Source organism: Lissotriton helveticus, chromosome 2_1, assembly GCF_964261635.1.
Source record: "Lissotriton helveticus chromosome 2_1, aLisHel1.1, whole genome shotgun sequence".
Classification (NCBI taxonomy): domain Eukaryota; kingdom Metazoa; phylum Chordata; class Amphibia; order Caudata; family Salamandridae; genus Lissotriton; species Lissotriton helveticus.
In genome coordinates, this window is record NC_136059.1 from 876,925,303 (window position 1) to 876,952,323 (window position 27,021).

The 27,021-nt window shown below is 47.4% G+C and overlaps 1 protein-coding gene across 1 annotated transcript in view; it reads left to right on the top strand.

The window, feature by feature from the left end:
• SLC12A2 (solute carrier family 12 member 2) overlaps positions 1–27,021 on the top strand; it is a 439,949-nt gene that overhangs the window by 374,303 nt on the left and 38,625 nt on the right. The window contains exon 24 of the mRNA XM_078675608.1: positions 10,525–10,611. Within this exon, the coding sequence (XP_078531734.1) occupies positions 10,525–10,611 (87 nt within the window). The remainder of the gene's footprint in view (positions 1–10,524; positions 10,612–27,021) is intronic.

A 27,021-nucleotide genomic window follows, 5' to 3' on the forward strand; every position in this document is an offset into this window, starting at 1 on the left:
GGCAGTCAGAAAAGCACATTCGGCAACATCTACCTCTTCTGCTCCTCCAGAGAAGGATAGTAAGAGTATGGATTCCTTGGGGAGACGAATGTGCAACACCTCAGGTTCAGTCATGAGAGTGGCCAGTGCGTCAGCCTTATTGGGCCGCTATGATCGTCTGCTGTGGGACTCAGTTTCTCGTTTTGCAGAAAAACTCCCTAAGGAGGATCAGAAAGACTTCCTGGAAATAGTGGAAGAAGGAGGATTGGTGGCTAATCAAAGCATTAGTGCAGCTGCTGATGCGGCGGATCTGTCAGCTCATGGTTATGCACATGGTGTTTGTGCTAGACGTACGGCTTGGCTTCGCCTTACGGGTCTAAAACCTGAGGCTCAGAGAAAGATGGTAAATCTACCTTTTAATGGTTCGACTCTGTTTGGATCTCACGCCGATGACGAGATGTCTAAAATGAAAGTGGAGTTAGACACTCTTAAGGCCGTTGGTCTTGAAAAGAAAAAAGAGTTTAAGCGTCGAGGTAATTTTCGTCCCTATGACAAAAGATCTTTTCAGCAGAGGGGCCAACAGACGAATTGGTCCTCGCAAAATCAAGGCCAGAGTCAACAGAGATCGCAATTCCAGCAGAGGCGACCTGGACGAGGCAGAGGCAGCGGAAATAGGCAGCAATCATCAGCTACCAAGCAGCCTCAAAAACAATGAATGGAAGCTTCCTCCACAACCGTGTGCCACTCCGGTTGGAGGAAGTATTGTGTGTTATCTGGAAGAGTGGAAACAGATCACAAAGGACAAATGGGTACTCAATGTCATTCAGAGCGGGTACCTTTTGAAATTCAAGAAGCCACCTCCTGTCATGCGTCCTCTGAAAATGGTACAGTGGAACTTAATGCGCTTACAACAGGAAGCGGATGTCCTTCTGAAGAAGAATGCCATAGAACCAGTGCCTTTTCAACAGAGAGGTCAGGGCCTGTACTCTCGGTTTTTTCTTGTAAAGAAAAAAGGTCCAGTTACGGAGTTCAGACCCATTCTGGACTTGAGGCGTTTGAACAAATTCATTCGGAAGGAGAGGTTTCGAATGCTGGCTCTTCATCAGATTTTCCCTCAATTACACCAGGGGGATTGGATGTGTTCCATAGATCTGAAAGATGCTTATTTTCATGTCCCAGTATCCAGAAAACATCGCAAGTTTCTCAGATTTCAAGTAGGGGCTCGTCATTATCAGTACGCAGTGCTCCCCTTTGGCCTGAGATCAGCTCCCAGAACTTTTTCAAAATGTATGGCGGTAGTGGCTGCTTGTCTTCGAAAACAACGGATTTTCATTTATCCGTACTTAGACGACTGGCTTCTGAAGAGTTCATCCCCATCTCTACTGGAAGAACATCTTTCGATATGCCTCCAATTCATGTACAAGTTGGGTCTTCAAGTCAATTACAAAAAGTCCATATTGAATCCCACCCAGAAGATCCACTATCTGGGTGCACAACTGGACACGGCAAAAGAAAACGTGTGTCCTTCGGAGGAGAGGTGGTCATCCATCAAGACAAAGTGTGTGTTTCTCCTTCAGTCTGCACGTCCGACAGTTCGACAAGTGTCCTCTCTTCTGGGATCCATGGCATCGTGCATCTTCATAGTGCCAAACGCACGTTTGCAGATGCGTCCTCTACAGCAGTGTCTAGAAGATCAATGGAAGCAGAGGACGGGATGCTGGGAGGATCAGATTCTTCTCCAACAGTCTGCAAAAGATTCAATTCGATGGTGGATGAAGGAGACACACTTGATGAAGGGAGTTCCTTTTCATCAGGACCCACCAACGCAGACTCTGATCACAGATGCCTCTCTCCAAGGTTGGGGAGCACATATGGGCCCGCTGCAAGTACAAGGGCTATGGTCAGATTTCGAGAAAGGGTATCATCTCAATCTACTCGAACTCAGAGCGGTCCATCTTGCTCTCAAGTCCCTGGCTCCATCGCTTCAGACTCTGTCCCTCTTGGTGCAAACAGACAATACAACTACAATGTATTACTTAAACAAGCAGGGGCGTTCCAGGACTCTGTCCATAGAAGCTCAGACCATCTGGCACTGGCTACTTGCACGAGACCTGTCCATAACGGCTGTTCACTTGCCAGGGAGCCTCAACACGCAGGCGGACGACCTCAGCAGAGACTTCGTCGAAGCGCACGACTGGGTTCTCAACGAAGAAGTCGCGCACAGCATTTTCCAGGCTTGGGGAACACCAGACATCGATCTGTTCGCAGACGCGGCAAACGCAAAATGCCCCGTCTTCGCGTCCAGGTTCTCCCAGAAAGGATCTCAAGGGAATGCCCTTTTGATAGACTGGTGTCAAAATTTGCTGTACGCCTTCCCGCCGACACCGTTGATACCAGCAGTGATCAACAGGATGTACAAGACCAAGTCCAGAATGATATTGATTTGCCCAGAGTGGCCACGCCAATGGTGGTTCCCAGATCTCCTCCAGTTGTCAATCAGGCCACACAGGAGATTACCTTGTCGCCCGGATCTTCTGTCCAAACAGGAGGGGCGTGTGTTTCATCCCAATCTGCCCTCCCTGCGCCTGGCAGCATGGCTCCTGAAGTCATCCAGTACGGGCATTTACAGTTAAATCCGGAGTGTATGAACATTCTTAAAGAGGCAAAGCGGCCTTCTACAAGACAATCCTACGGATTTAAGTGGAAACGCTTTTTTCTTTGGTGTCAGAGCAAGGGTCTTGACCCTATTCGAGGCCAAGAACAGGTGATCTTGCCTTATCTTCTTTATCTTGCTGAGTCTGGTTTGCAGTTTAATTCTATCAGAGTCCATCTTGCTGCAATAACTGCTTATAGAAAATCGCCAACACAGATATCGTTTTTTCGGATGCCTGTTGTGAAGGATTTTCTAGAGGGATTAAGAAAGGTGTTTCCTCCAGTCAGGTCTCCTTCTCCACCTTGGGAGCTTAATGTGGTGTTGACTAAGTTGATGGGCCCACCCTTTGAGCCCATACATAAAGCATCATTGCAACACTTATCTTGGAAAGTAGCATTCCTGGTGGCTATCACGTCTGCTCGTAGAGTGAGCGAAATTCAGGCTCTGTGTTGCAAGGAACCGTACACAGTTTTTCATGCAAACAGAGTGGTGCTCAGGACTCACCCTTCTTTTCTACCTAAGGTGGTGTCGGATTTTCATATTAACCAATCCATAACATTGCCTACTTTCTTTCCAAACCCTTCAAGTCCGGCTGAGCGGGCTTTGCACTCTTTAGATCTAAAAAGGGTTTTGAAGTTTTACTTAGATAAAACCAAGACTATGAGACACACAGACCGTTTGTTTGTGAACTATGGTCCTACGAATACTGGTTTGGCAGCATCCAAGAGATCCATTTCTAGATGGATAGTGTCATGTATTTTACTTGCCTATCAGCTAGCCCACAAGTCTTTATCAGGTAGACCTAGGGCTCATTCTACGAGGGGAAAAGCTTCTACAACAGCTCTCCTCAGGAATGTGGCTATGTCAGAGATATGTAAAGCAGCTACTTGGCGTTCAGTGCATACGTTTACACGCCATTATTGCTTGGATTCTGATGCGCAAACAGATGCTCAAGTGGGACAGGCATCACTGAGAAATTTGTTTGCTACTTCTAGTTAAACACTGTGTTGTTTGAAATATAGCTATGCGTTTATCTGTTCGCCCGCTTCTAGTGGGTATGAGCTTGCTACTCTATTCAGTGCTTATGACTATTAATGAGTATCCCCTGGAAGAGAAGGATTAGTTACTTACCTGTAATCCTAGTTCTCTTCCAGGGGTATACTCATTAAAGTCATAAGCACCCTCTCGCCTCCCCGGGCGAGCAGTGGCATTGAAGTTTTCAATATATAATGTAAAGTTTTAAGGGCAGTTTCCTGCTAATGTTTACTGTACCGTACAAAAGAACTGACCTAACTGTCACCTGTGGTGCATGATGGGAACAGAGTTCTCCTGGAGGCCTTAAAGGCAAAGTGTGCAGATTCTCTGGGGCCTTAAAGGCAGGGTGCCAGTCTGATTTTCTGTACACAGACAAATTTTCATATGCAGCCTTTTAGGCTAATAACTGTTTACAACAGGTTCTTTGATGAAAATAAAAGTTTTTTCATGGTTATGTAATGCATTTTAGGCTCATGCCTGTTTATTGCATTTATATTTAGCATATTTTCATGCTTCAGAACGTGTGTAAGGTTGGCTTTATTAGCCTATGTGTATATGTTAGGCTGCATATTATGGTTGTTATACATGTATATGTGTATAATTATTTTAGTACAATGTACTTTTTGATATATTTACACATATATATGTATATTGTTATGTGTTCCGGGTTCCCGCTCATGGGCGGAGATAATTCAGTGCTTATGACTTTAATGAGTATACCCCTGGAAGAGAACTAGGATTACAGGTAAGTAACTAATCCATCAGGCACCCCTAGGCCTCACAGTCTAGTCCCAAGTTGGAGCTTTCGGAGACTGATACGTCTGCGTCCAGAACCCCAGATGAGATTCATAAGGATCGTATTTAATGTGTTAAATATCTGTTGTGGAAGAATGACTGGCAAATTAACGAAATAATATAGCATGCGGGGGAGCAGGACCATCTTCGAAATGGCGATTCTACCCATGACGGATAGGGGTAAGGACGTCCAAAACCCCACACTGCTGCGGAGGCTAGTGATGGCTCTCCTGACATTGCCCTCGATCTGGTCCTCTGGCAGTCTATACACTTGTATGCCCAGGTATCTGAACGTAGTCTGGGTCACTGGGATCTGGTATCTCCCGAATTGGAGAAAAGGAGGGTGTGGTAGGTCTCTAAAATAGAAACCAGTGGACTTTCCTGGGTTAATGGCTAAGCCGGACACCTCCTCAAATCTGCTAAAAACATCATCTATATTCAAAAGGTCCTCCTCCAGGTCACGAAAGTACAGTAAGATGTAATCTGCGTATATGGACATTAGGTGGTGTGTACCCCCTATCGATATACCCATCTGTTCTCCATGGGCCCGAAGGGTCAAGGCTAGAGGCTCGAGTGCTAACACAAACAAAATCGGAGATAGAGGGCCACCCTGCCGGGTGCCTCTGTATATTGGGTAGCTGTCTGAAATGTACCGACCTGTTCGTGCACGAGCCGAGGGGTCCGTGTATAGTAGTCTTACCCATTTCAGCAAGGAATCTGGAAAGCCAAAGCGCCGCAAAGTTTCGAACATAAACGTCCATGACAGGGAGTCGAACACCTGTTTCAGGTCCAGTGCTACGCAGCCTGCCTGAGGGTGTTCCTGCGGTGTCGCAGTCATAAGGGCGTGGAGTCGCCGCGTGTTCTGGGATGTACTCCTTCCCGGGAGAAAACCACATTGGTCCGGGTGAACCAAAGCAGAAAGATGGGGTTGTATCCGTAAGGCAATGGCCTTACTGAGGATCTTGTACTCCGTGGAGAGCATTGACAGGGGTCTGTAGTTAGTCAGTTCGAGTGTATCCCTTCCCGGCTTGGGTATGGATGTGACCAGGGCTTGCATCGTTGATACGGGCAATCGACCCTCATCAAACACCGCCTTATATACCTTTTCTAGGACCGGTACTAGGGTTTCGGAGTAGGTCTGGTAAAACTCTACTGGTAGCCCGTCCATACCCAGCGTCTTGTTTCGGTTAAGGGACCGTACGGCAGCCCGAATTTCCTGTTGTGTTATGGGGCCATCAACTTCTTTCTGGACAACATTAGACCGGGCCGGAAAAGGTAGATCATGGAGAAACTCCTCCAATCGGTCTGTGTCCTTCATGGAGAAAGGAGCGTATAATGCCTGCAGATGGGCATAGAACGCCCTGTTAATCTCGGACTGTGTGTGGACTATACTGCCCAATCTGTCGCGTATCCGGGTAATCACCGGGGTGTCCGGACGATCTCGCACCAGGCGGGCCAATAAGGTACCTGACCCGTCAGCTTCGGCATGTTGCCGGCGTAGGTATTGTTTATGATTGATGACCCTCAGTGTTTCCAGTACTTCTGCATGGTCAGTGTTCCCTGCCTGTAGATAGCCCTGTTTCTCTGGGTCTATACTTGCCTCCCTCTCCAGTATTTTCAGTCGGTTCTCTACATCAGTCACTTATGGGTTTCTTGCCGGGCCCCTACTAGCTGCCCAATGGCTGCACCCCGCATTGCCACTTTCATGGCATCCCACACAATCAAAACACAATTGCTTTCGCCAGGGGGGGGGGAGGGGGTGGCCTAGCGCTGCACTAGTCATCTTAACTGCCAGACCGGGTGCCGCTGGCTCTACGGTGAGCCGGCCCAGGGGCATTATTTCCAGGAGTCTATTCTTAGTTCTTGACTGGAGGTCCTTGGAAAGGGGGTACATGAACCTATCGCGGTGCAACGAGCCAGGATGGCCCCGCCCTTGGATCTCACGCTACGGAGAAGCGAGCCCTCCCCAATTCCCCACCCCTTACAATCAGGTAAATACAGTGCCCCAGCCCCCCGGTACCCCCCTGTGTGTTAAAGTTACAAGTAACATCTATTGGTCACCAAAAAGGATATCAAATGTCATCAAGTAATCTGACCGGTGCAAGTCGGGCCCTGCATCTTCTTAATTGTCCAGCAAATCATCTGCCGCCCTGGGAGTGACGGTAGGGAACATGACCATACTATGTTCCGAGTCAGAGTGAATCGTGCTGTCATCCGTGTCCGTGTTGATTTTCTCCTGATCCTCGCGAAAGTTGCCCACCATTTCAACGACTTCCAGCTGGTCTTCCCTCTGTTGCTCCCGCGACGGGCCGCTTCGCCCAGATCTTCTTCCCGGGGCAGGAGTGTGTCTGTCGGCCTGTCCCGAACCCCTCCCCGAGCCATCAGTGGATGTGTCCCGAGTAGCATCCTGGCTGCCATCAATGCCCATTACGTCCAGCCATTCCTCCACGTCCGCGGGGCTCTCAAGGAAATGCGTCTTTTTCATACACAATCTTTAGTCGAGCTGGGAACAATAGTGCATATTTTAACTTGGCCTTTTGAAGTCTCTTTTTTTACCTCCTGGTATGAGGAGCGTTGCTTTTGTACTACGTTGGTATAGTCTGGATAAAGAGATATTAGACAGTTCTCATATTGTATTAGAGATTTCTCTCTCGCTTTTTGAAGGAGCGCATCCCTGTTACGGTAGTTTAGTATTCGCACGATCAGGGGGCGAGGTGGGCGGCCAGGACTAGGCCTCCCAGTGGGGATGCGGTGCGCTCTCTCCACACAGAAATGTGACGATAGACCCTCCGCAGCGACATGGTCCCAGAACCATTGCTCCATGAAGTCCGCTGCGTGGACCCCCTCACAGCGCCCTGGAAGGCCAATGACGCGGATGTTATTGCGTCGATTGCGGCCTTCCGCATCCTGAACGCGGTCCATCAGTGAGGCGACCCGTTGCTGTAGCTGCTGGATAGATGTTGTGTGTTCTGCCACCGTCTGGGTAAGGTCAGCCAACGCAAGGCCATGATCTTTAACCTTGTCAGCCAATTTATTATGGTCTGACTTCAACAGTGACAGATTGGTGGTGAGAGCCCCAAGCTGCAGCTCAGTGCTGTTCTAGAATCCCTGATCTCCTTCAGTATCAGATCTAATTTATCCGTTTGGTCCCCAGCAGGATTTGACCCATTGGTTCCGGACAGGGCCCCTTCCTCCTCAGCGGACAGGGCATGCTGCGCTATAGCCGGAACCTCCCGGCCCTCCTGTGTTCTCAGCCCCTTTCAGACCATGGCGGGAGAGGCCAGCGACTGTCCGACTTCTTTCAGTCTCAGATAGGGTTCTGCAGCAAAGGGCTCCCCACCCCCCTCCAACAACAAATCCGCGTCTCTAAGGCCCCGCAGCCACAGTCCATCGTTCAAGACTCACCCACCTGTGCACCAGGTATTAACCGGCATTAAATCAGACCCTCGCGCCAGCAGGGCCTGCCGGCGTAGGGGGTGGGGGGGAAAAGGACCTCCTTCCAGGGTGTAGTCCGCACCATCCACAGTACCGGTCCCCCTTCCCCAGTGGCCCTGCAGTTATCACCTCGCGTCCTTCTGGCCGATACCCGGGTCCAACCGGGGGCAGGGAGGGGAAGGCAATCAGGACGGGGGAAGACAAGCGGGGGGGAGAAGGAGCGGGCGGCCCTCCGTCCATTGCGCCCGACCTCCTCACCGTCCACCTCCAAGCGCGGAGTTCGTGATCAGTGTGGCACCGTCGGTAATGCCCCCTCTCACTTCTACCAGCGCCCGGGTCCTCCGATAATAATGCGGGTCCTAATGCACGGCCGGCCCTGTGCGGTCGGCGACTCAAGGCCTCCCCCGGCCGCTCGGGGCAGATTGTCCAGCACCGTCTCTCACCCCCGCTACCACAGCCGATGCAGGTGTCCTCGGCCGCCGCTACTCACGGCAACAGCTTCCAGACGACCCGGATACCATCCGATGCCCTCTAGGCCCAAGACCGGGTGCCTCCGGTCTTCCTCACCTGGGCCAGGCCAGGCTCCTCCCGCACTCAAGTTTCCGGCTTCAGTTCCGGATTAGGCCTCAACAGGCCTGGGCTTCCGTGGGGAGCACGGCGGTCTGCGATTTCTCCTGATGGCACACAGAGGCTCCCGGGGGGGGTCCCTGCGACAGGATCCGCACCATGGCAGTTATGAGGACCCTCCAGACGTTGCATAACAGGAAATTGCCCCTGGGCAGCATCGGAGCTCGAGCTTCAGCCGACCGCCATCGTGGCTGGCTAGCCACGCCCCCTTGAAGCTGCATTGTTGAAAAGTATTTTTATACACTGACGCAATCTTGCATCTTGAGTTCCAGAGGAATATAGCCCTTTACAACGCATGCGATTACAACGCGGTAGTTACAACGACCGTGTTACATCGCAGTACCATTACAATGCAAGTCGTTACATCGACTTGCTGTAGGGGGTGTGCTGGATTTAGGAATAGTATAATTTACTATTCTAACTCAAGTGTGCACAACAGTAGGGAAGGTGTTGGAATAGTACATTGTACTATTCCTTAGGTTAGTGCGGCCCCTACAGCAAGTCGATGTAACGACTTGCATTCTAATGGTACTGCGATGTAAATATGCAGTCGTCGTAATGACCGCGTTGTAACGTATGTGATGTGATGGCCGTTTCATGTGTTTACAACGCATGCAATTACAGCTAAGTCATTACAACAACTGCGTTGTTATCTCAGTACCATTACAAAGCATGCAAGATTGAAATTCTGTTAACTGTGTCTATAAAGACATAAACTGGCACTATGTGCTTAGAAGACTTTAACCCCTTTGGCACTCAATGAATGTTCATTTGCCTTCAGCTGATCTTTCTTTGGCTCCAATTTGTGTGCTCCTGGACTTTGAGTTTTCCCTTCTTAGTTGATACTGCAACTGGGCTCAATGCCTTATTTTCCCAAATTCCCAACCTCATTTCCCAACAATACCTGTGCTTCTCACAGCCACGTTTTACTATTTTCATACTTTTTGGTACATGTGGAGTTTCAATTTTAAAACGTTATGAAAAATCCCTGAGGAACCACTGCCCTATGATAAAAATATAAATCGACTCCATTTTACTTGTATTGAAAGTCAGCAAAACCAAACTTATACCTGTTGACGGTATAATCAATCTGCTGTGAGAATATAAACTTGCTTCATTTGACAGTTGTGAGATTCTTACCCTCACAAAGATAAAGACCTTAGGATTTTATGTCTTGGCCTGGAGGCGCGTCTGCACAGTGTTAAGTAACTGTAGCTGCTATTTGATTCTGCTCAAGATACACAACCATTGTTGAGGGGAAAATTACAGCTGACTTAAGTCAAATACCTTGCTTCCTAGTAAACCATGCTGATAGCCTATCGGTTGTGGTTTTGAATAGGGGGTTGAAGCAATAGAATATATCGATCCTATAACCAATCTCGCCCCAACTGAGCAAGCATGGTGCTTTGAATGCAAGTTTTTCTTAGCTATCAATAGATGTCTGAGTCGATCTTGTCACCAGCCAGTGAAACCAATGCATAGGTTTGGGTTTTATTGAGAGGATGTGATATCACATCCAGGTTTGTAGATTTTCTTACTCTCTTCCTAACCTCTGTTAGATGATGTGGTGGTGCTTCTATATATTTTGGCATCTTGATGGACCTTATCGTGAACAGAATGACAAATGGCCAATTCAGAGTCCTGCAATTAGGGGAGAGGGGTTGGCCTAACGGCTAAGGCGCTCGACCTCGGACCTGGGGATCTGGGTTCGAGTCTCGGTAACGACGCCAAAAACCCCCTGTGATTCTGGGCAAATCACTTAATCTCCCCGTGCCTAAAAAAAAAATGAAAGTGAGTCCTCATGTAACGTAACTGGTGCTATGTAAAGCACTCTGATAACTGATTCGGTTCGGTTCTAGTTCGCGCTATATAAAGAAAGAAAAAAAACTAACAACTGCAATTAAATCTGAAATAATGTTTATAATTGTGCTTGAAGGTTTAAAAAAAAAAATACTGGTTCAGTAGTTTATAATGGTCTCCACCTGCGTATTTTATTTTAGGATGGCTACATTACTCAGCAAATTTCGCATTGACTTCTCAGACATAATGGTTATTGGAGACATCAATACAAAGCCTAAGAAGGAACAGTAAGTTGTTCATTGCATCTAAGAGTATCTCTGTTATGTACATTACTTTCTCCTACATGTTTCATAATTTTTGCTGTCTTTCGAATTACCTTGCTTCCCTCAATGAAAAGTAGGACTAGAATACATTTTGTGAATATAGCAATGCAGATGGTTCTTTATAGGGTGAAGCTGGTCCGCTATATTCACCCAGTTTCTCAAGTGTTTCTTGAAATGCATGCAAATAGGTTCAGTATTCGAGAAGCGGTTGAAGACATTCTATAGTTTTGGCCTTTGTACTGGATTAAGTTTGTTGGATGATGTTTCTCCCACAACGTTTGGCCACAGCTGACATACTGTTGTCTTTCTTTAGCCCAGCAGACCTTTGCTGTGAGAAAATGTTTTAGGTTAATTGTCGCCCTGCATAGCTTTTTTACGTCTACCTGATCATCCATCTCTTTTCAAATCACCCGCTGTGCTGCATTTCTTGAAAGTCCTGATTAATATGTTCCTGCCAACGCCAGTGGGACCTTAATTTAGTTATCACTTTCCTCATGAACACTCCATTCAAATCAATCCATAGCTGTTCCCTTCGTCTCTTGATGTTGAAAGTCACTTTCCTTGTTGCAATTACCTCAGCTCATCATGTAATCAAACTACAAGCCCTGTCTGTATACCAGTTTCTAGCCGACAAAAGCTGCTTTCTCCCAAAAGTGATCACACCCTTCCATGCAGGACACTTCATCACTGTCCCAGTTGCTTTGCCCCACTTAACCCCTTCGGTGCTCATGACGAGCTCAGCTCGTCATGATGCACAGTGCTCGTGTGCTCATGACGAGCTGAGCTCGTCATGACCACACCCATTTCTATTATGGCCCAGCACAGGGGAGGAATAACAATAGCAGCCAAGGTGTTAACAACTCAGAGGAAGAACGACTCCATATCGACCCAAAGAGGGGCATGAGCTTCTACATTCACCGCGTCCAGAGAACATCGGGTGGATGATTACCTCTGTGGGTTTCTCTGGGGTGAAAAAGGGTAAAGAGGTACGGAAGAGGACCATCTTTAAGTGGATCGTCTTGTGCATCAAAATCTGTTAGGGCCTGGTTAAGAAGCAGCCTATGGTAGGCTTGTGCGCTCAATCCACCAGAGTGAAGGCAGTTACCACTGCGCTGGCCAGTCTTGAACATCTCCCAGACTGCTACATGGGCATGAGTCCATACGTTCATGAAGTACTACTGCCTGCATAACCAGGTCCAGTGGAGGGAATGGTATTATTTAGCAAGGCCTGTTCTATAGGATTTACTGGTATAAGTCATTCCACAGACCCACTCCGTAGGACCCAGGAAGGTACTGCTTTGGTTTCTATTCAGGGTGAGGAATCTGCGTTTAAAAGTATCAATCAGTTGAAAACATTAATTATCACAGCTTGCGATTTTTTTTTTTTTTGATTTTTTTTTTTTGTGGTTGTATACTCTTATCAAACTGCAGATTCCTCACTGACCCTCCCCCTCTCCATTCTGTTGAATGGACTTATTTAGTTAAATGTTCCTAAGTCGCCAATTTAGAAATGTGCACACTGACACAATCTGATTTCAAAAGACACTTGGTTAGATGGCACAGATCGAGAGCAGGAAGAAACTGACAATGCCCAAAGTTGGTGGCTAAATATCGCAGCCCCAATGTCACTTCTTTGGAGATGGACTCCACGCTCCACACGGATAGGTGAGGAAGTTGCTGTGAACATTTGTCAGATCCAGTCTGTTGCTTGGTATTTTTCACAAAGTGAGGAATTTGCAGTTAAATTGAGTATTCACTAGAAAGAGCGATATCGAAGGTAAGTAAGTTTCTCAACATGGCCATAGTCCTCAATAATAGTGTGTTTAGTAGTACATCCACCTCGTTTAAAGTAACCTGAAATTCAGCCAGTGAGGTAGAAGTGCTAACTCTCCTATTCCCCCTAAAGGTCATAAGGGCTTAGATTTCTTCCGCATGTCATGTGTGACAGAGTCCCCAAAGAGTGCTCTGCTCTAACCTCTCATTGAACTGCCCTACTTTCAGATTTCAAATTCTTATAAATTGTTTTTTTTTTTTTTTAGAGTACATTATCTGGATAATACATATTTTCAGGGCCATGGAGACCTCTCCTCTGTCACCAACTGTCATCATGAGGGATGATAGATGAGAGAAGAAATGTCTTTACAAATCCTGCTCTAGCTGTGGACAATCAAAGATGTATAGAGATGATCCACATGAACATTATATTGCCTTTACCCATTCAAGGTGTCATGCTCTGACATTTATCAGACTTTTTCATCTAAGAACCTGAAGGATAGGAAAACAAGGCTAGCACTGAGCATGTTGGAAAGGTAGAACAAATAGTATCCTGCCAATAGTTTCCTCTGCAAAACACTCCAGGAAGAATAAACTCCAACATGCCCCAAAAAACGTGGTAATCTGGTTCCTACAATGTCCTGTCTCATCTTCCATCATCAGGATTGAAGAAAACCCATTGCTGTCGATTGCATTTCTATTGACATCCATTGGACGAGCCTCTACGACCACGAGAAGATCATAGATGACAGAGAAACTATTGTCTATGACAACACTGTTGAATATCACATAAAGGATGAGCCTCCTTATGTCTTCGACAAATCCAGGAATATTGCCAACAGCACAGTTGTCAACTATAGATTTTACTATGCAAGCTACCTCTTCACCTTTAAAGGTGACTGTAAGCCGATCTATCAGATTTTGGACTCCGAATTGGAGGCAGACCTCCTTGACCAGGAAGCCCCAAAAACTGCTTATTCAAATGGACATGAGTTTTGCCCTGGAGTTGGAGTGTGAAGCCCTAGATGAAGAGGATAACTATCAGGATTACGAATATCAACGAAATACCTTTGTAGTTAGCATCCTTCCTCTATATTATGGAACTCCTAGTTATAGAAAACAGTCGGTCATGCAGATTCCTGTAATTTTTATCAGTGTTGCACTACATGATGCACTTTTTTCAAAGGTTACTTCCTCTGCAACTTACAGGGTAGCCTATGCCTGCCCCTCCCTTAGTAGTATTTACTACACTTCTTCTACCTCCCCTCTGCCCCTGCCTCTACTACCTTCATCTCATCTGCTGCCCCCACCTCCAATGGACATACACCCCCAGAGTTGTCAAACCACCATTGCTCTCACATGTTCTTAAGGACATGGGGGCTGAAGACTCATCAGATTCTGTGTATTCAGATTTGGGGGAGAAAGATTAACTCCCACAGAGAGACAATGCAGATCATCTGGAATGGTTTGACTAAGTCTTACCCAAGCATACTCCCATCCTGACAACATAGCCCGGTTTCTTGCTCTAATGGAGACAGTGGCTCTAAGGTTCTATCTCCCAGTGGTTTCAGTGGAGCAGCTGTTATAATTTAAAAAAACTGCCATGCAAATCCCCTTGGTCCATACCTGTAATGGGCCATGTTTGGTCTGAAGGCTTAAAACTGATGAGGAAGACGGCTAAGGTTCAAACTGTGGTTCCATGTCTGGAGAAAATGTACCGGTCTGACCTGCCTTACAGGTCACTGGAAGAAAGCCACGGTTCTAACATTAGTGGCCCTACACAGACCAAAGAACCCAATTAATACCTCATTAGCACCGCTAATCCGAGACAGCTATCGAATTGATAATTTGGGCCAGAGGGCTAGTTCCATGGCAGCAGCCTCAATCAGCGCTGCCAATCATGGTGTCAACATCAACCAAAGCTGCCAATGCTTTAGCAATGTTGGGCCGTTATGATCTCCAGCTAGAGCAGGACATCTTGCCACTATTAGCCCTCATTCCAGAAGACAGGAGGAAGCTGCAAGAGTGATAATCCAAGAAGGAATAATCACCTCTGCAGCAATCATTGATGCCTCACTGGACTCTTCCAATGCAGGTTTCCATCAGCTGGCAGGAGCAGCAGTGTTAAGACAACCGGGATGGTTGAGATCTGGAGCTTTCTCTCCAGAGGTCCATGCAAATGTCCTCTATTCCTTTCAATGGTCTCACCCTGTTTCAGAAACATGTGGCTGAGGCCCTCCAGAATATTAGGACCAATAGGATACAGCAACATTTGTTGGAGCTGTACAGTGTTGCCGTCCCATTTCAGCCACCTTTTGTGACTCATGTAGATATGTTGCTTTCAGGGGAGACTTCAATGAGCATGGCGGACAAGTGAGGTCCTATGACCCCCTTGACAAACTGGATTTGACCAGGGTTACACAACTAACGTGATGCAATGGCAGGGGTGTGATAGATTGTCTGAATGGAAGAGGTACGCCTCTCAAACCTGCTTCAACGACTACAAAAAGAGATTGACTTCCCACAGCTGTCCCCAACATCCCAATCTCAATAGGTGGGGAAGGCGGAGAATTTCTTTTTGACCTCATTTCGGAGTCCAGAACATCAGATAGATGAGTGCGACAAATTGTACCATCAAGACAAACGTTGGAGTTTGTACATAAACCACCTGTTTGCCTACCCAAGAAAGAACATAATTTCCACTTGCGGAGCTGGGACAGGAAATTCTCCTCCTCCTATAGCAAGGGGTAGAAATGGTCACGAGATTTTAGAAATACCAGGATTATTATTCTATATTCTTTTTGATAAAGAACAAAACTGGACAATGCAGGCAGATTCTGAACGTTCATAATCTGAACAGGTTCTTGGTTACGCTCCAAGTAGTCTTCCTGATGATCCAGGAAAGACTCCCAGACCACCTTGAATCTTCAAGATGGGTATTTCCCTATCCCAATACACCGGAAGCTTAAGAAAACCTTCCTTTTTTAGTGATGGGTGGGTAGGGAACACTACCAGTTCAATGTGCTTCCCTTTGGCCTCAAATCACCACTTTTGATATTTACCAATGTCTAGCATCAGTTGCTACCTTTCTCAGATGACCGGGGCACGAAATTTTGTAATACTTGAACAACTGACTCATTAAGGAAAAAAGCAAAAACTTTGACAACCCTGTGTAGCAGACTGTATCATAGGTTAGGACTAACACTAAACTCAACCAAACCTTCATAGAACCAAATCTTACTCTTGAATTTCAGGTAGAGATACTTGACGCCCAACTGGGAAAAGGCTTCTCTCTCATAAGGCAGAGCAAGGACGTCCCAGCTCGTAGCAGATAACTTATCCACCAGACAGTCAGTCAGGCAGTGCGATTATCTGTTGGGCGATATCCTGCATAGACTCTATACCCTTTTGCAGGCTCCAGATGAGACCCATCTAACAGCTGGACAGTCCCTGGAAACAAATAGACTTCTCATGGGTTGATACAGTTCAAGTTACTGGATGACTAAAGCAGGCACTGCTAAAGTGGAGATTCCCTGCAAATCCGAATGTAGGCCTCTTTTCTCCTCCATCAGCCAAAGTGGTGCTCGCCAAGGATCCAGCCTTTAATGGCTGGGGAGCTCAACATTCAAGACCTGTCCACCAGAGGTTTCTGGTTAGACACAAGGAAGATGCTCCATATCAATGTGCTGGAGCTGACTAGGCCTACAAACATCCCTTACCCAGACTTGTAGATGAAGTGGACCTCATCAGGATGGGCAACACAGTGTCAGTGTTTTATGTCCCCAAACAAGGTATTGACCTGTCTCGAAAGAGGCACAACAGCTATGGAACTGGGGCATTTCACTCCATGTGGACATCGCCATGAAGCACCTCCCAAATATCAAAGTGACTGGCTGCCCTCACCTGAATACTATAAGACTGTCACAAATGGGAGCTTCACAAAGATCAAATTAACTATCTCCTCCCCCCGCAAAAAAAAGAAACTTGCCCTACACTGGACTTGTTTGCCACCCAGAGTGACAAAAATTGCCAGTTTTCAAGCCTGCATGTTTTTGTAACCACAAACAATACCTTTTCCATAAAATATTCCAACATCTTTGTGTACACCTTGCCACCGTTACCCCTGATCCCAGGGTTATAAGGAAAGCATGGGCAGAACATTGGCCCATATTTTCGTAGTCATGGCCTGGCCTCATCAGTACCGGTTAATTAGGCTCCTGAACCGATCTGTAGGCTCATCAATACCATTGAAGATACACCTCAAATCTCCTCGCCAGAGAACAACATAGAAATTCTACACCACAACCTCCGCTCGTTGACCTCGACAGCATGGTACCTGATGACCTAGAGTTTCAGCCTGCATCACCTCCTGCACAGACAGAGTGATGCATACACTACAGGGAAGACTGAGGGCACATTGCACCAGGAGCATGGGTTCGACCACTGCACTCTACGCTGGTGTGCCTTTGTAAGACATCTGCCATTCATTTACCTGGAGGAGCAGACTCATGTTCATGAAGAACTAGTGCCTTAATGTGAATGCAGCAGCATATTCAGCAGTGGAATAGGATGGCCATCATAACACATTTCAGTTGAGGTGAGCTTCCTGCTTTTTTTTTTTTTAAGGATTATGCACTGCTTACTATTCTGATCCAAATGAACACACAAAAGATTGCCCCCTTCTCAATTTACTTTTAGTACAGGACCAAATGGAAATTAATTGAATCTAGTCCGGTATATTTATTTTTACCTGTTACTCGTATTTTTTCATACAAAAATGTTTTCAAATAGCAGAAAAAAATACACAATACAAACAATTACTAACATTCTTACAAATTACAGACTACCACAAAACATAGTATAAAAATTCTCCAAAACAAATAACATCAATATTACATCCAATGAATCATACAGATTACAATGCAACGATTTCACATTATATTAAACCATTTCATTGATCCAAATTGAATTACATGGAAAGAGTTACTTCATCACAAGAGCCCTTGTGATGAAGTAACTCTTTCCATGTAATTCAATTTGGATCAATGAAATGGTTTAATATAATGTGAAATCGATGCATTGTAATCTGTATGATTCATTGGATGTAATATTGATGTTATTTGTTTTGGAGAATTTTTATACTATGTTTTGTGGTAGTCTGTAATTTGTAAGAATGTTAGTAATTGTTTGTATTGTGTATTTTCTTTCTGCTATTTGAAATAATTTTTGTATGAAAAAATACGAGTAACAGGTAAAAATAAATATACCGGACTAGATCCAATTAATTTCCATTTGGTCCTGTACTAAAAGTAAATTGAGAAGGGGGCAATCTTTTGTGTGTTCATTATAATAGGGTCCAGCCCTCCCTCAGCCCCGTCAAGGACCTATCTCCTTTTGTGTACTATTCTGATCCAAGCATGTGAATACATGCAAGATCCAATGCTGGAGAAGAAATGACTTGCCTCTAACTCCAGCTCTCCCCCCATTTGTACCTTTCATATATTCACAAGACCCTTCTTCCTTTGCGGTCAGAGACTTTTAATATATGCTCTTCTCACACTCTGTGCTATAAAATCTGAGCTGTGTTGGCTTCTACGGAAAGTATGAGAGAACCCTTTCACCTCCTTGGCTGAAGTTTGGTTTGATTCGAATGAGGTGGAATTGCTACTAAACCAACGTTGTTGAGGCTTATGTCCATTTTAACATGGTCTACTGCTGTTTTTTAAGAATACCGGGGATTCTCAGACTGAGGACAGGGAATGATTCAAGCATGTGAATATATGAAAGATACCAATGCTGCAGAACTGGAGTTAAAGGTAAGTAATTTAATTGCATCCATCACTTATTTGCGTTCCTCATCCTCCTTTCTGGGCTTGGTCATTACGTGTTCGAGCTGGTGATTGAGAGACACTGAGCACATTTGCAGCGGTCCTATACTACTGAATATGTGCAGTGCTCATCTGCATATATAATGCTGGAGCGATAAAAATGTTAACTAATTAAAACAAATATATGTGCGTGTACATATCTATCTATATATGTACCCAGCTATATGTGTATATATAGATATATGATATATTTGCTCTTGAGAGGTAGATGTGTGCTTGTGTGTCAGTGTTTTAGATGACCATCAGCATGACCCCCAGCATTTGGTGGCTCCCCTCAGCAGTCATCTGACCAGTAGCATTAAGAAAAGCAATCCCAAGGAGATGTTGGACGGAGCGCTGAAACTTTTCAGACACTCCCCCTAGTCACAGATCTGGGTTGAATCCATCATTCTTTAGCTCACTTCGCCACCCCAGTTCATACCCAGCTATATGCAAGTCAGTCTTGACCCGGTGCCTCATGGGAGCAGTCCAGCCCGAACTGCCAAGCCAGGTATTCCCTGGACTGTAAACAAGCATCCTGGAACCAGTTTCGGGGTAACACCCCTCAGCAGCCCAGCTCATGGGCATCCGCAGACATTTTTCCAGGGGGAGGCAAAATGTTAGTCTTCACCATCCTCCGACATGTATGCCAGGTGGGGCACAAGAAACACCGGGGTGCAGAACTGGGATAGACTCAAATGTCAGGAATCCAGGACATGTGACAGACCCTGTCTCAGGGCAACAAACACCACCTGTAGGGAAAACGCTAAACTTTCTGGCAAGCTGCTTTATCTCTGTCTGCTAGGTGTGCAGACTTCCGGTTCCTCAATCCAACACCAATCAAGGCTGCCTTCAGCACCGATTCGATTTTTATCAGAATACTTTAAAGCAGCCTAGGATTAAAGCACCAGATTAAATATACTGTGTGCACAGTGTATATTGGGTATTATTTGTAGTGCACATATTTTCCAATATTGGCTTGTTGGCGCTAGAATTCATGATATCTTTTATCCAAAGTTAAAGCACAACGTCAAAGTCAGTAATAAATAATGCAGCAATCACACACGCTAGTGATTAGCCAATGGGTGCTCCCTTTACTAGAATTCCCCGGGCATTGCTACATTTTACACACATTTCAATTAATTTATACAAAATAAAATGTATAGGTCCAAATGTTAGCTATATTTTTAAAAAGAAACCTAGAGTCCCTCTACGTGTAGGCAATGTCAAACTGACAACGTGTGCACGTTTAGGGATACAGTAATGGCCAGCTCCCTTATGTGGAAGCCCTGCACTGTAAATGTGTGGCACATGCAGCGCCTGCAGCTGCGGCGCATCACAGGTCCAGGAATGCTGAGTCTTACGCAGTTGTCGAAGTGGGGGAAAAAAAGTAGGGGAACAGTGGGCGGGGAATCAGAGGGTGGGAATAACACAAGGATTGGATCTGTGGGTGGAGCCAGAGGTGTGGCCAGAATGCGCAGACATCCCAATTTTTTGTATTTGTTTGGCATTTCATTGCCCAGTTTAATCAACCAATGGATACACATGATTATTTAAGGTTATAATGAGGTTCGAGGCATGTGGGTTGCTGAATTCATATCTATGCATAGATTGCCGCCTAGTGTTGGGTCCGGATGATTGCACATTGTTGTCCTGGAAGAGTCTTCGAAGTATCACGAGATAGGTGGCTCCTCCCTTGGACTACAGTGCGCATGGGCATCCACTCCATGCTCAGATTGTTTTTTTCCGCCATTGGGTTCGGATGTACTTCTTAACTCTTGTTCGGAATCGGTTATAGTTACTCTTTCTTCAAGGCCAAAAGGCCTTAGGGGCGTCGGTATTGTCTTTTCGCTCGGTGCTCTCAGCTTTCCGTACTTTTATCTCGACTTCGGAAGACTTCTGGTCTTCGACGCCACAGGCCCGTCGCAGATTGAAGATGGAACGGAGCCCGTTCAAGCGATGCCCCGTCTGTAACTCCAAATATCCACACATCGACGTGCACCCGGTGTGCAACAAGTGTCTCTCGCCGGACCACGACGAGGCCAGCTGTATGGCCTGTTCGGAGTTCAGGTCGAAGAAGACTCTCCGCCTTCGACGCGCTGCCCGACAATCGGCACGTGAATCAGCGCCGGAACCCGAGAACATCTTCGCGGGTGATGACAGCGCAGATGTGCAGGGAGACGACCCGGACCTTTCGGACCCTGCGTCAGAACATGACTCCAGCTACTACGTGGACGACGAACAGATCGACGTCCAAGATGAAGACTCCATCGAGGTAGGAGACGACGCACTACCCCTCGGGGCTGTCGACGACGACTCCAGCGAGGAACACGGCCCAACCGCAGTAGCGGTGCCTCATTCAGACTCTTCCACGGCTCAGGTCGAGGCATCGCCGGAAGGCCGTAGCCAAGATCTACAACCCCGTTCTATAGTCCCGCTTCAAGGCCGGACTAAGGACAGTTCCATCGAGCCATTGGTCCAAGGACCGCCATTAGTGGAGAAAACGAAACCGACGCCCAGTGGGCCAAAATCAAAACCAAAACTGTCGGAGACAGCCATCGGATCGATGACATCGGGGCCGTCCAAGTCACTGAAGGTGCTCCACCCCTCGGAGCCGAAAGGGGGTGTCGACCCCAAGGGCAGAGCGGCAAAGACTGTGTCTGCCGTTAAACACGTCGCGCTCACGTCGGAGTCGACATCAAAGCCCACGTCCAAAGATGGCGACCATTCGAAGGCGCTCAAGGCCAAGAAGGCCGTCGAGCCGAAGGCACAAAAGACGCACCTGCTCAAATCCTTCGAGTCAAACTCCAACCGCCTCGAAGGGACACACCTCCGACACCGGTGCCAGCATCCCCGCTCCGATGCCACGCCTCGAGTCGACGAAGTTGCACAAGCAAGGGGACCACTCGGAGTCTGTCGGATCCAAGGCAAAGTCTTCGACGCTCACTGGTCAGTCGCCGATGTCTTCCACTTCAATCAAGTTCGGCCTCCCCCCGACTGCAAGGCCTAAGGCTGTGCCCCTTCCTTCGGCTGCTGCCTCTTCCAAGTCGGCGCCCGCAGCCACGACTGAACACCCTCGGACCGATGTTGTTCATTTTCAGCCTCCAAACTACGACGAACAATCTAAGTTCTTCATCGACTCTGAATCAGGCAGGCTCACCGTCTACAAGCGGAAAATCAGGCCTGAAACACCTATGGAGGCATACAAAATTCCGCTCAAGAAGAAGAGGGACTCCACCACCTCTCCTGTTCTCTTTGAGCCTATACCCTCTTATAGGCAGGGGTATGCCCATTCACCCACTGCAGCCACTGAAGACGTCGATGAGGGTGACAATGAGGAACAGTTCAACTACCCTATGGACCAGGATCAGGATGAGTCCCAGCCATGGGCTGACACTGTTGACCCTGATGACCCTCACACCACCCCTGACACTCAGTCGCATGCGGTCAAGACTTCCCCTGCTGAGGACACTGCTGCATTTAACGCACTCATTGAACGGGCGGAGCATAACCACGACGTAGATGTGCACGCTGACCCGGTGGAGGAGGACTTCCTTTTTGATACATTCTCCACGTCTGAACGTTCAGTTAAAACTCTGCCTATGCTCAAAGGTGTGCTCAAGCATGCCAGTGACATTTTTAAGGAGCCCACCAAGGCACGGGTGGACGGGTGGTCAACCCAAGAATTGAGCACAAGTATCGGCCTGCGCCCGTGGATCCCACGTACATCAAGGGCCAACTCCCACTGGACTCCTTAGTGGTGGCTAATGCTCGCAAGAGGGCGAACTCCCAGACAACGGGTGATGCTCCCCCTCCGGACAAGGAATCAAAAATATTTGAAGCCTCTGGAAAACGTGTGGTTTCTCAAGCGGCCAATATTTGGAGGATCTCCAATACACAAGCCCTGCTGGCACGATACGACAGGGCACATTATGACACTTTAGAACAACTCCTCCAACACCTTCCAGATACATATAAGGAGGGAGCAGAAATGCTTATACAAAAGGGAAAGTTAATCTCCAACGCGTCCATTAAGTGCGCGTTGGATGCGGCCGACACAGCCGCTAGGGCTATTAACACTTGCGTTATGCTCCGGAGACATGCCTGGCTGTGCATCTCTGGATTTAAGGCAGAAATCCAGACTAACCTGCACAATCAGCCTGTCAACCCTGACTTCCTTTTCGGTCCAGAAGTAGACACCACACTTAAGAAGATTAAAAAGGACACTGACACTGCCAAATCCATGAGGGCTCTGCAGTCTCATCAGTTCAGGGGCGGTTCCTTTCGTCGCTCCGGTAACAGGGGAGCCTCAAGGGGGCAGGCGTCACAACAGGCCCAATACAACAAAGGGGGCTCACAATCCACCTATGCCAAGAACAATAGAGGTGGATACCGTGGAAACAGGGCAAAGGGCAGAGGTCGTGGAAACAATAATGCCAGATCCTCTGCCACTACCAAGCAGTGACGTCTTGTCACTGCCCCCCGACCATACCACCCCGGTCGGGGGAGGGCTCCAGCAGTTCCTGCCAGTCTGGGAAGGCATAACTACAGACAGGTGGGTGAGGCAAATTATACAACACGGCTATTGTCTGGAGCTCACTTCCACTCCACCCAACATACCCCCAAGGCACCGTCCTATGTCCGCAGAGCACATGCACTTATTGCAGCAGGAGGTCGTCTCCATGCTACAAAAAGGGGCCATCGAACTCGTGCCTGTGGAACAGCAGGGAACAGGAGTGTACTCTCTGTACTTTCTCATACCAAAAAAAGACGGATCCCTCAGGCCCATCTTGGACCTCAGGCCCCTAAACCAATATATACTCTCAGAACATTTTCACATGCTCACATTACAGCAAGGTCTCCCGTTGCTCAGGCAAGGAGATTTCCTGGCAACCTTAGATCTAAAGGATGCATACTTCCACATTCCTATTCACAAAAGTCACAGGAAGTATCTAAGGTTCACCATCCACAACCAGCATTACCAGTTCAAGGTCTTGCCTTTCGGGGTCACTACTGCCCCCAGAGTGTTCACGAAGTGTTTGGCAACAGTGGCCGCGCATCTTCGGAGGCAAAACGTCCACGTCTATCCATACCTAGACGACTGGCTCGTCCAGGCGCAGTCGGCCCAGCAGTGTGCCGACCACATGTCCCGTACAATACACCTTCTACACAGTCTAGGGTTTTCTCTCAATTACCCAAAGTCTCATCTGCAGCCTGCACACGTACGTCAGTACCTAGGCGCAGAGATCATTACGCTGACTGCCACAGCGCACCCCAGCTTGGCGAGGGTCGCCAGTATGCAAACTCTGATTCAAAGATTCAGGCCGCAACATTCACTCCCAGCACGTGTTTATGCAGCTCATCGGCATGATGGCCTCATGCATCTTTATAGTCCCTCACGCGAGGCTGCCCATGTGTCCGCTTCAGGAATGCTTGGCACGCCAGTGTTGGTGACCGGTCGTGCATTCAGCTCTCTGCATTGGTGGAACCCACACAACCTTTGCAAGGGACGACCGTTCCAGGAGCCTGTGCCACAGCTGGTGCTCACGGTGGACGCATCTCTCCAGGGTTGGGGAGCGCATGTCCTCCATTAAACAGTGCAGGGCCTATGGACACCGCAGCAGCAGAGGTTGCACATCAACCTACTGGAACTGATGTAATTTTTCTAGCGATGAAGGCATTCAGGTTGCATCTCTGCAACAAAGTCGTGCTGATCCGGACGGACAACATGACTGCAATGTATTACATTCAGAAACAGGGGGGGGCACACTCCACAACTATCACACCTAGCACAGTGCATGTGGAAGTGGGCCATTCAGAGGAACATCTTCCTCATGGCGGAACACCTCCCGGGCAGGGGCAACCAGATGGCGGACCTGCTCAGCAGACACAGTCATCAAATGCACAAGTGGGAATTACACCCATCAGGGCTCCAACCATACTTCCAGCGGTGGGGTCATCCACTAATAGACCTCTTCGCCACACACGAGAACGCAAAATGCCACGCATTCGCCGCCAGGTTCCCACACCCGCAGTCTCAGGGCAATGCGATATGGATGGACTGGTCGAACAGATTTGCGTACGCTTTTCCTCCAGCTCCACTCATACCGCTAGTGGCACGCAAACTGAGGCAACACTCCATGACACTGATCCTGGTTGCTCCAACGTGGGCGAGGCAGGCGTGGTACACCACGTTCCTAGAGCTTTCCGTGGTGCCCCACGAACGCCTCAGACTCACGCCCAGTCTCCTCACTCAGAGCCGTGGCAACATTCAGCACCCAGATCCGCAACGATTGAGCCTTGCAATATGGCTCCTGAAGTCATAGAGTTCGGTTACCTAAACCTGCCCCCTGCCTGCATGGACATCATAAAGGAGGCTAGGCGTCCTACCACACGTGCCTGCTACGCAGCCAAATGGAAGCATTTTGTTATCTATTGTTCCAATAATAAGATATCTCCGCTAGATGCTTCCACCCAAAACATCATAGCTTACTTGCTGCACCTGTACAAAAGTAACTTGGCGTACAGTTCCATCAGGATACATTTAGCGGCCATGGCGGCCTACCTTCCAAATAGACAGCGCCTGTCCCTTTTCAGGGTGCCAGCCATTAAAGCCTTTATGGAAGGCCTCAAAAGGGTCATCCCTCCAAGACACCCGCCTTCGCCTGTGTGGAACCTCAACATAGTCCTCACCGGGCTCATGGGCCCGCCATTTGAGCCTCTTCACTCTTGTGAGATACAGTTTCTCACATGGAAAGTGGCTATTACGTCGCTCAGACGAGTCAGCGAGCTGCAAGCGATCACTATTCAGGAGCCCTTCATACAGATACATGCCAATAGGGTTGTGGTGCGCACCAACCCCAAATTCATGCCCAAGGTAGTATCACAGTTCCACATCAACCAAACTATTGAACTACCTGTTTTCTTCCCAAATCCTGACTCCGTGGCAGACAGAGCGCTGCACACACTAGATGTCAAGAGGGCTCTCTTGTATTACATTGACAGGACCAAAGACTTCAGGAAGACTAAACAGCTGTTTGTTGCCTTCTCTCCACAGCACAAGGGCAACCCAATTTCAAAATCCGGCATAGCCAGATGGATTGTTAAATGCATCCAAATCTGTTATTAAAAGGCTAAACGCACGCTAACAGTTCCCCCCCAAAGCGCATTCCACACGCAAATTGGAGGCATCCATGGCTTTCCTAGGTAATATCTCTCTAGAAGACATATGTAGAGCAGCCACATGGACCACCATACACACATTCACCAAACACTACTGCGTGGATGTACACTCAAAACAGCAAGCTGCTGTAGGTCAGGCTGTTCTCAAAACACTGTTTCAGACTGCTGCAGCTGGCACGGGCAACCGCCGCTAGGGAGCGTACTGCTATGTATTCTATGCATAGATATGAATTCAGCAGCCCACATGCCTCGAACGGAATATGCTACTTACCAGTATGCATCTGTTCTTGGCATGTAGGGCTGCTGACATTCATATCGCCCGCCCTCCTCCCCGTTGCCTGTCGCAGCTGTAGCATTCACACTTCACGTACTTACACTCATGCATGGTCATCACTTACTGTATCACACTCCATCTCTGCCACAATGGCGAAAAACAATCTGAGCATGGAGTGGATGCCCATGCGCACTGTAGTCCAAGGGAGGAGCCACCTATCTCGTGATACTTCGAAGACTCTTCCAGGACAACAATGTGCAATCATCCGGACCCAACACTAGGCGGCGATCTATGCATAGATATGAATGTCAGCAGCCCTACATACCAAGAACAGATGCATACTGGTAAGTAGCATATTCCTTATTGACATTAAAATATATTCACAAAGTGGTAAATGCTTCTAATCACAGAATGTACCAAATACGATAAAATGTCGAAACACAAGCCATTTGTCTCCGAGCCATGGAGTTTCTGTCATCAGCACTTCTCCCTTTTTCCACAACAGCAGTTCAAACATGAATGACAAAATATCCTAGTTTGCAAATGTTTTCTCTAGAATTATGGCTCTGCCATGTTTACCACATAATGCACGATCTGCCGCATGATCTGACCATTTAAACTAATAAATTGTTTGTAGCTCAAACATATACTGCATTACGCTGCAGGCTTTTTTTGAATGCATAATTTAGTCAACACTACGGCATTATTTTGTCATCCTTTGCTGCATAATTAATTCCAGTGGCCCCACAGCAGGCAGCACATGTTAAAAGTGCTTGTGAATGAAGCAGGGAGATTGTGAAGTTTGCTAACTTTGGTGTGCGTGCAAATCATGCATTGCCAATCCCTGGTGAGTTGCAGCTTCTACTGCTGAAACGAGGCCAATGGAGGTACCTATGGGTGAGGCAGACTGTCCTCCAGGGCAGGGCCAGCCATAGCACTGGTGGTGTCCTGTGCATTAATGTTTGTTAGTGCCCCCCCAATGACCACCTCTGCCATGGATTCAATCACTACCACCCTTTAACTGTGCCCCCCAAGTCTCCATAACCACTCTCTCTGATGCATTTAAATTGATTTACAACGCCACTCATACCATTGTAGGGATTCAGAGCACTTTACATCACACCCATTACACAGAGACTATCAATGTGTGTAAATCACTGTATAGAAAATGTTACATAAGAGCAAAGACTACAAGGTTTAGGAGTCACATGACCACCATACGAGTAGCCCGTATCGTTTTATAGTGATTGGTCTGGAGAAACACAATACTCTGAATGT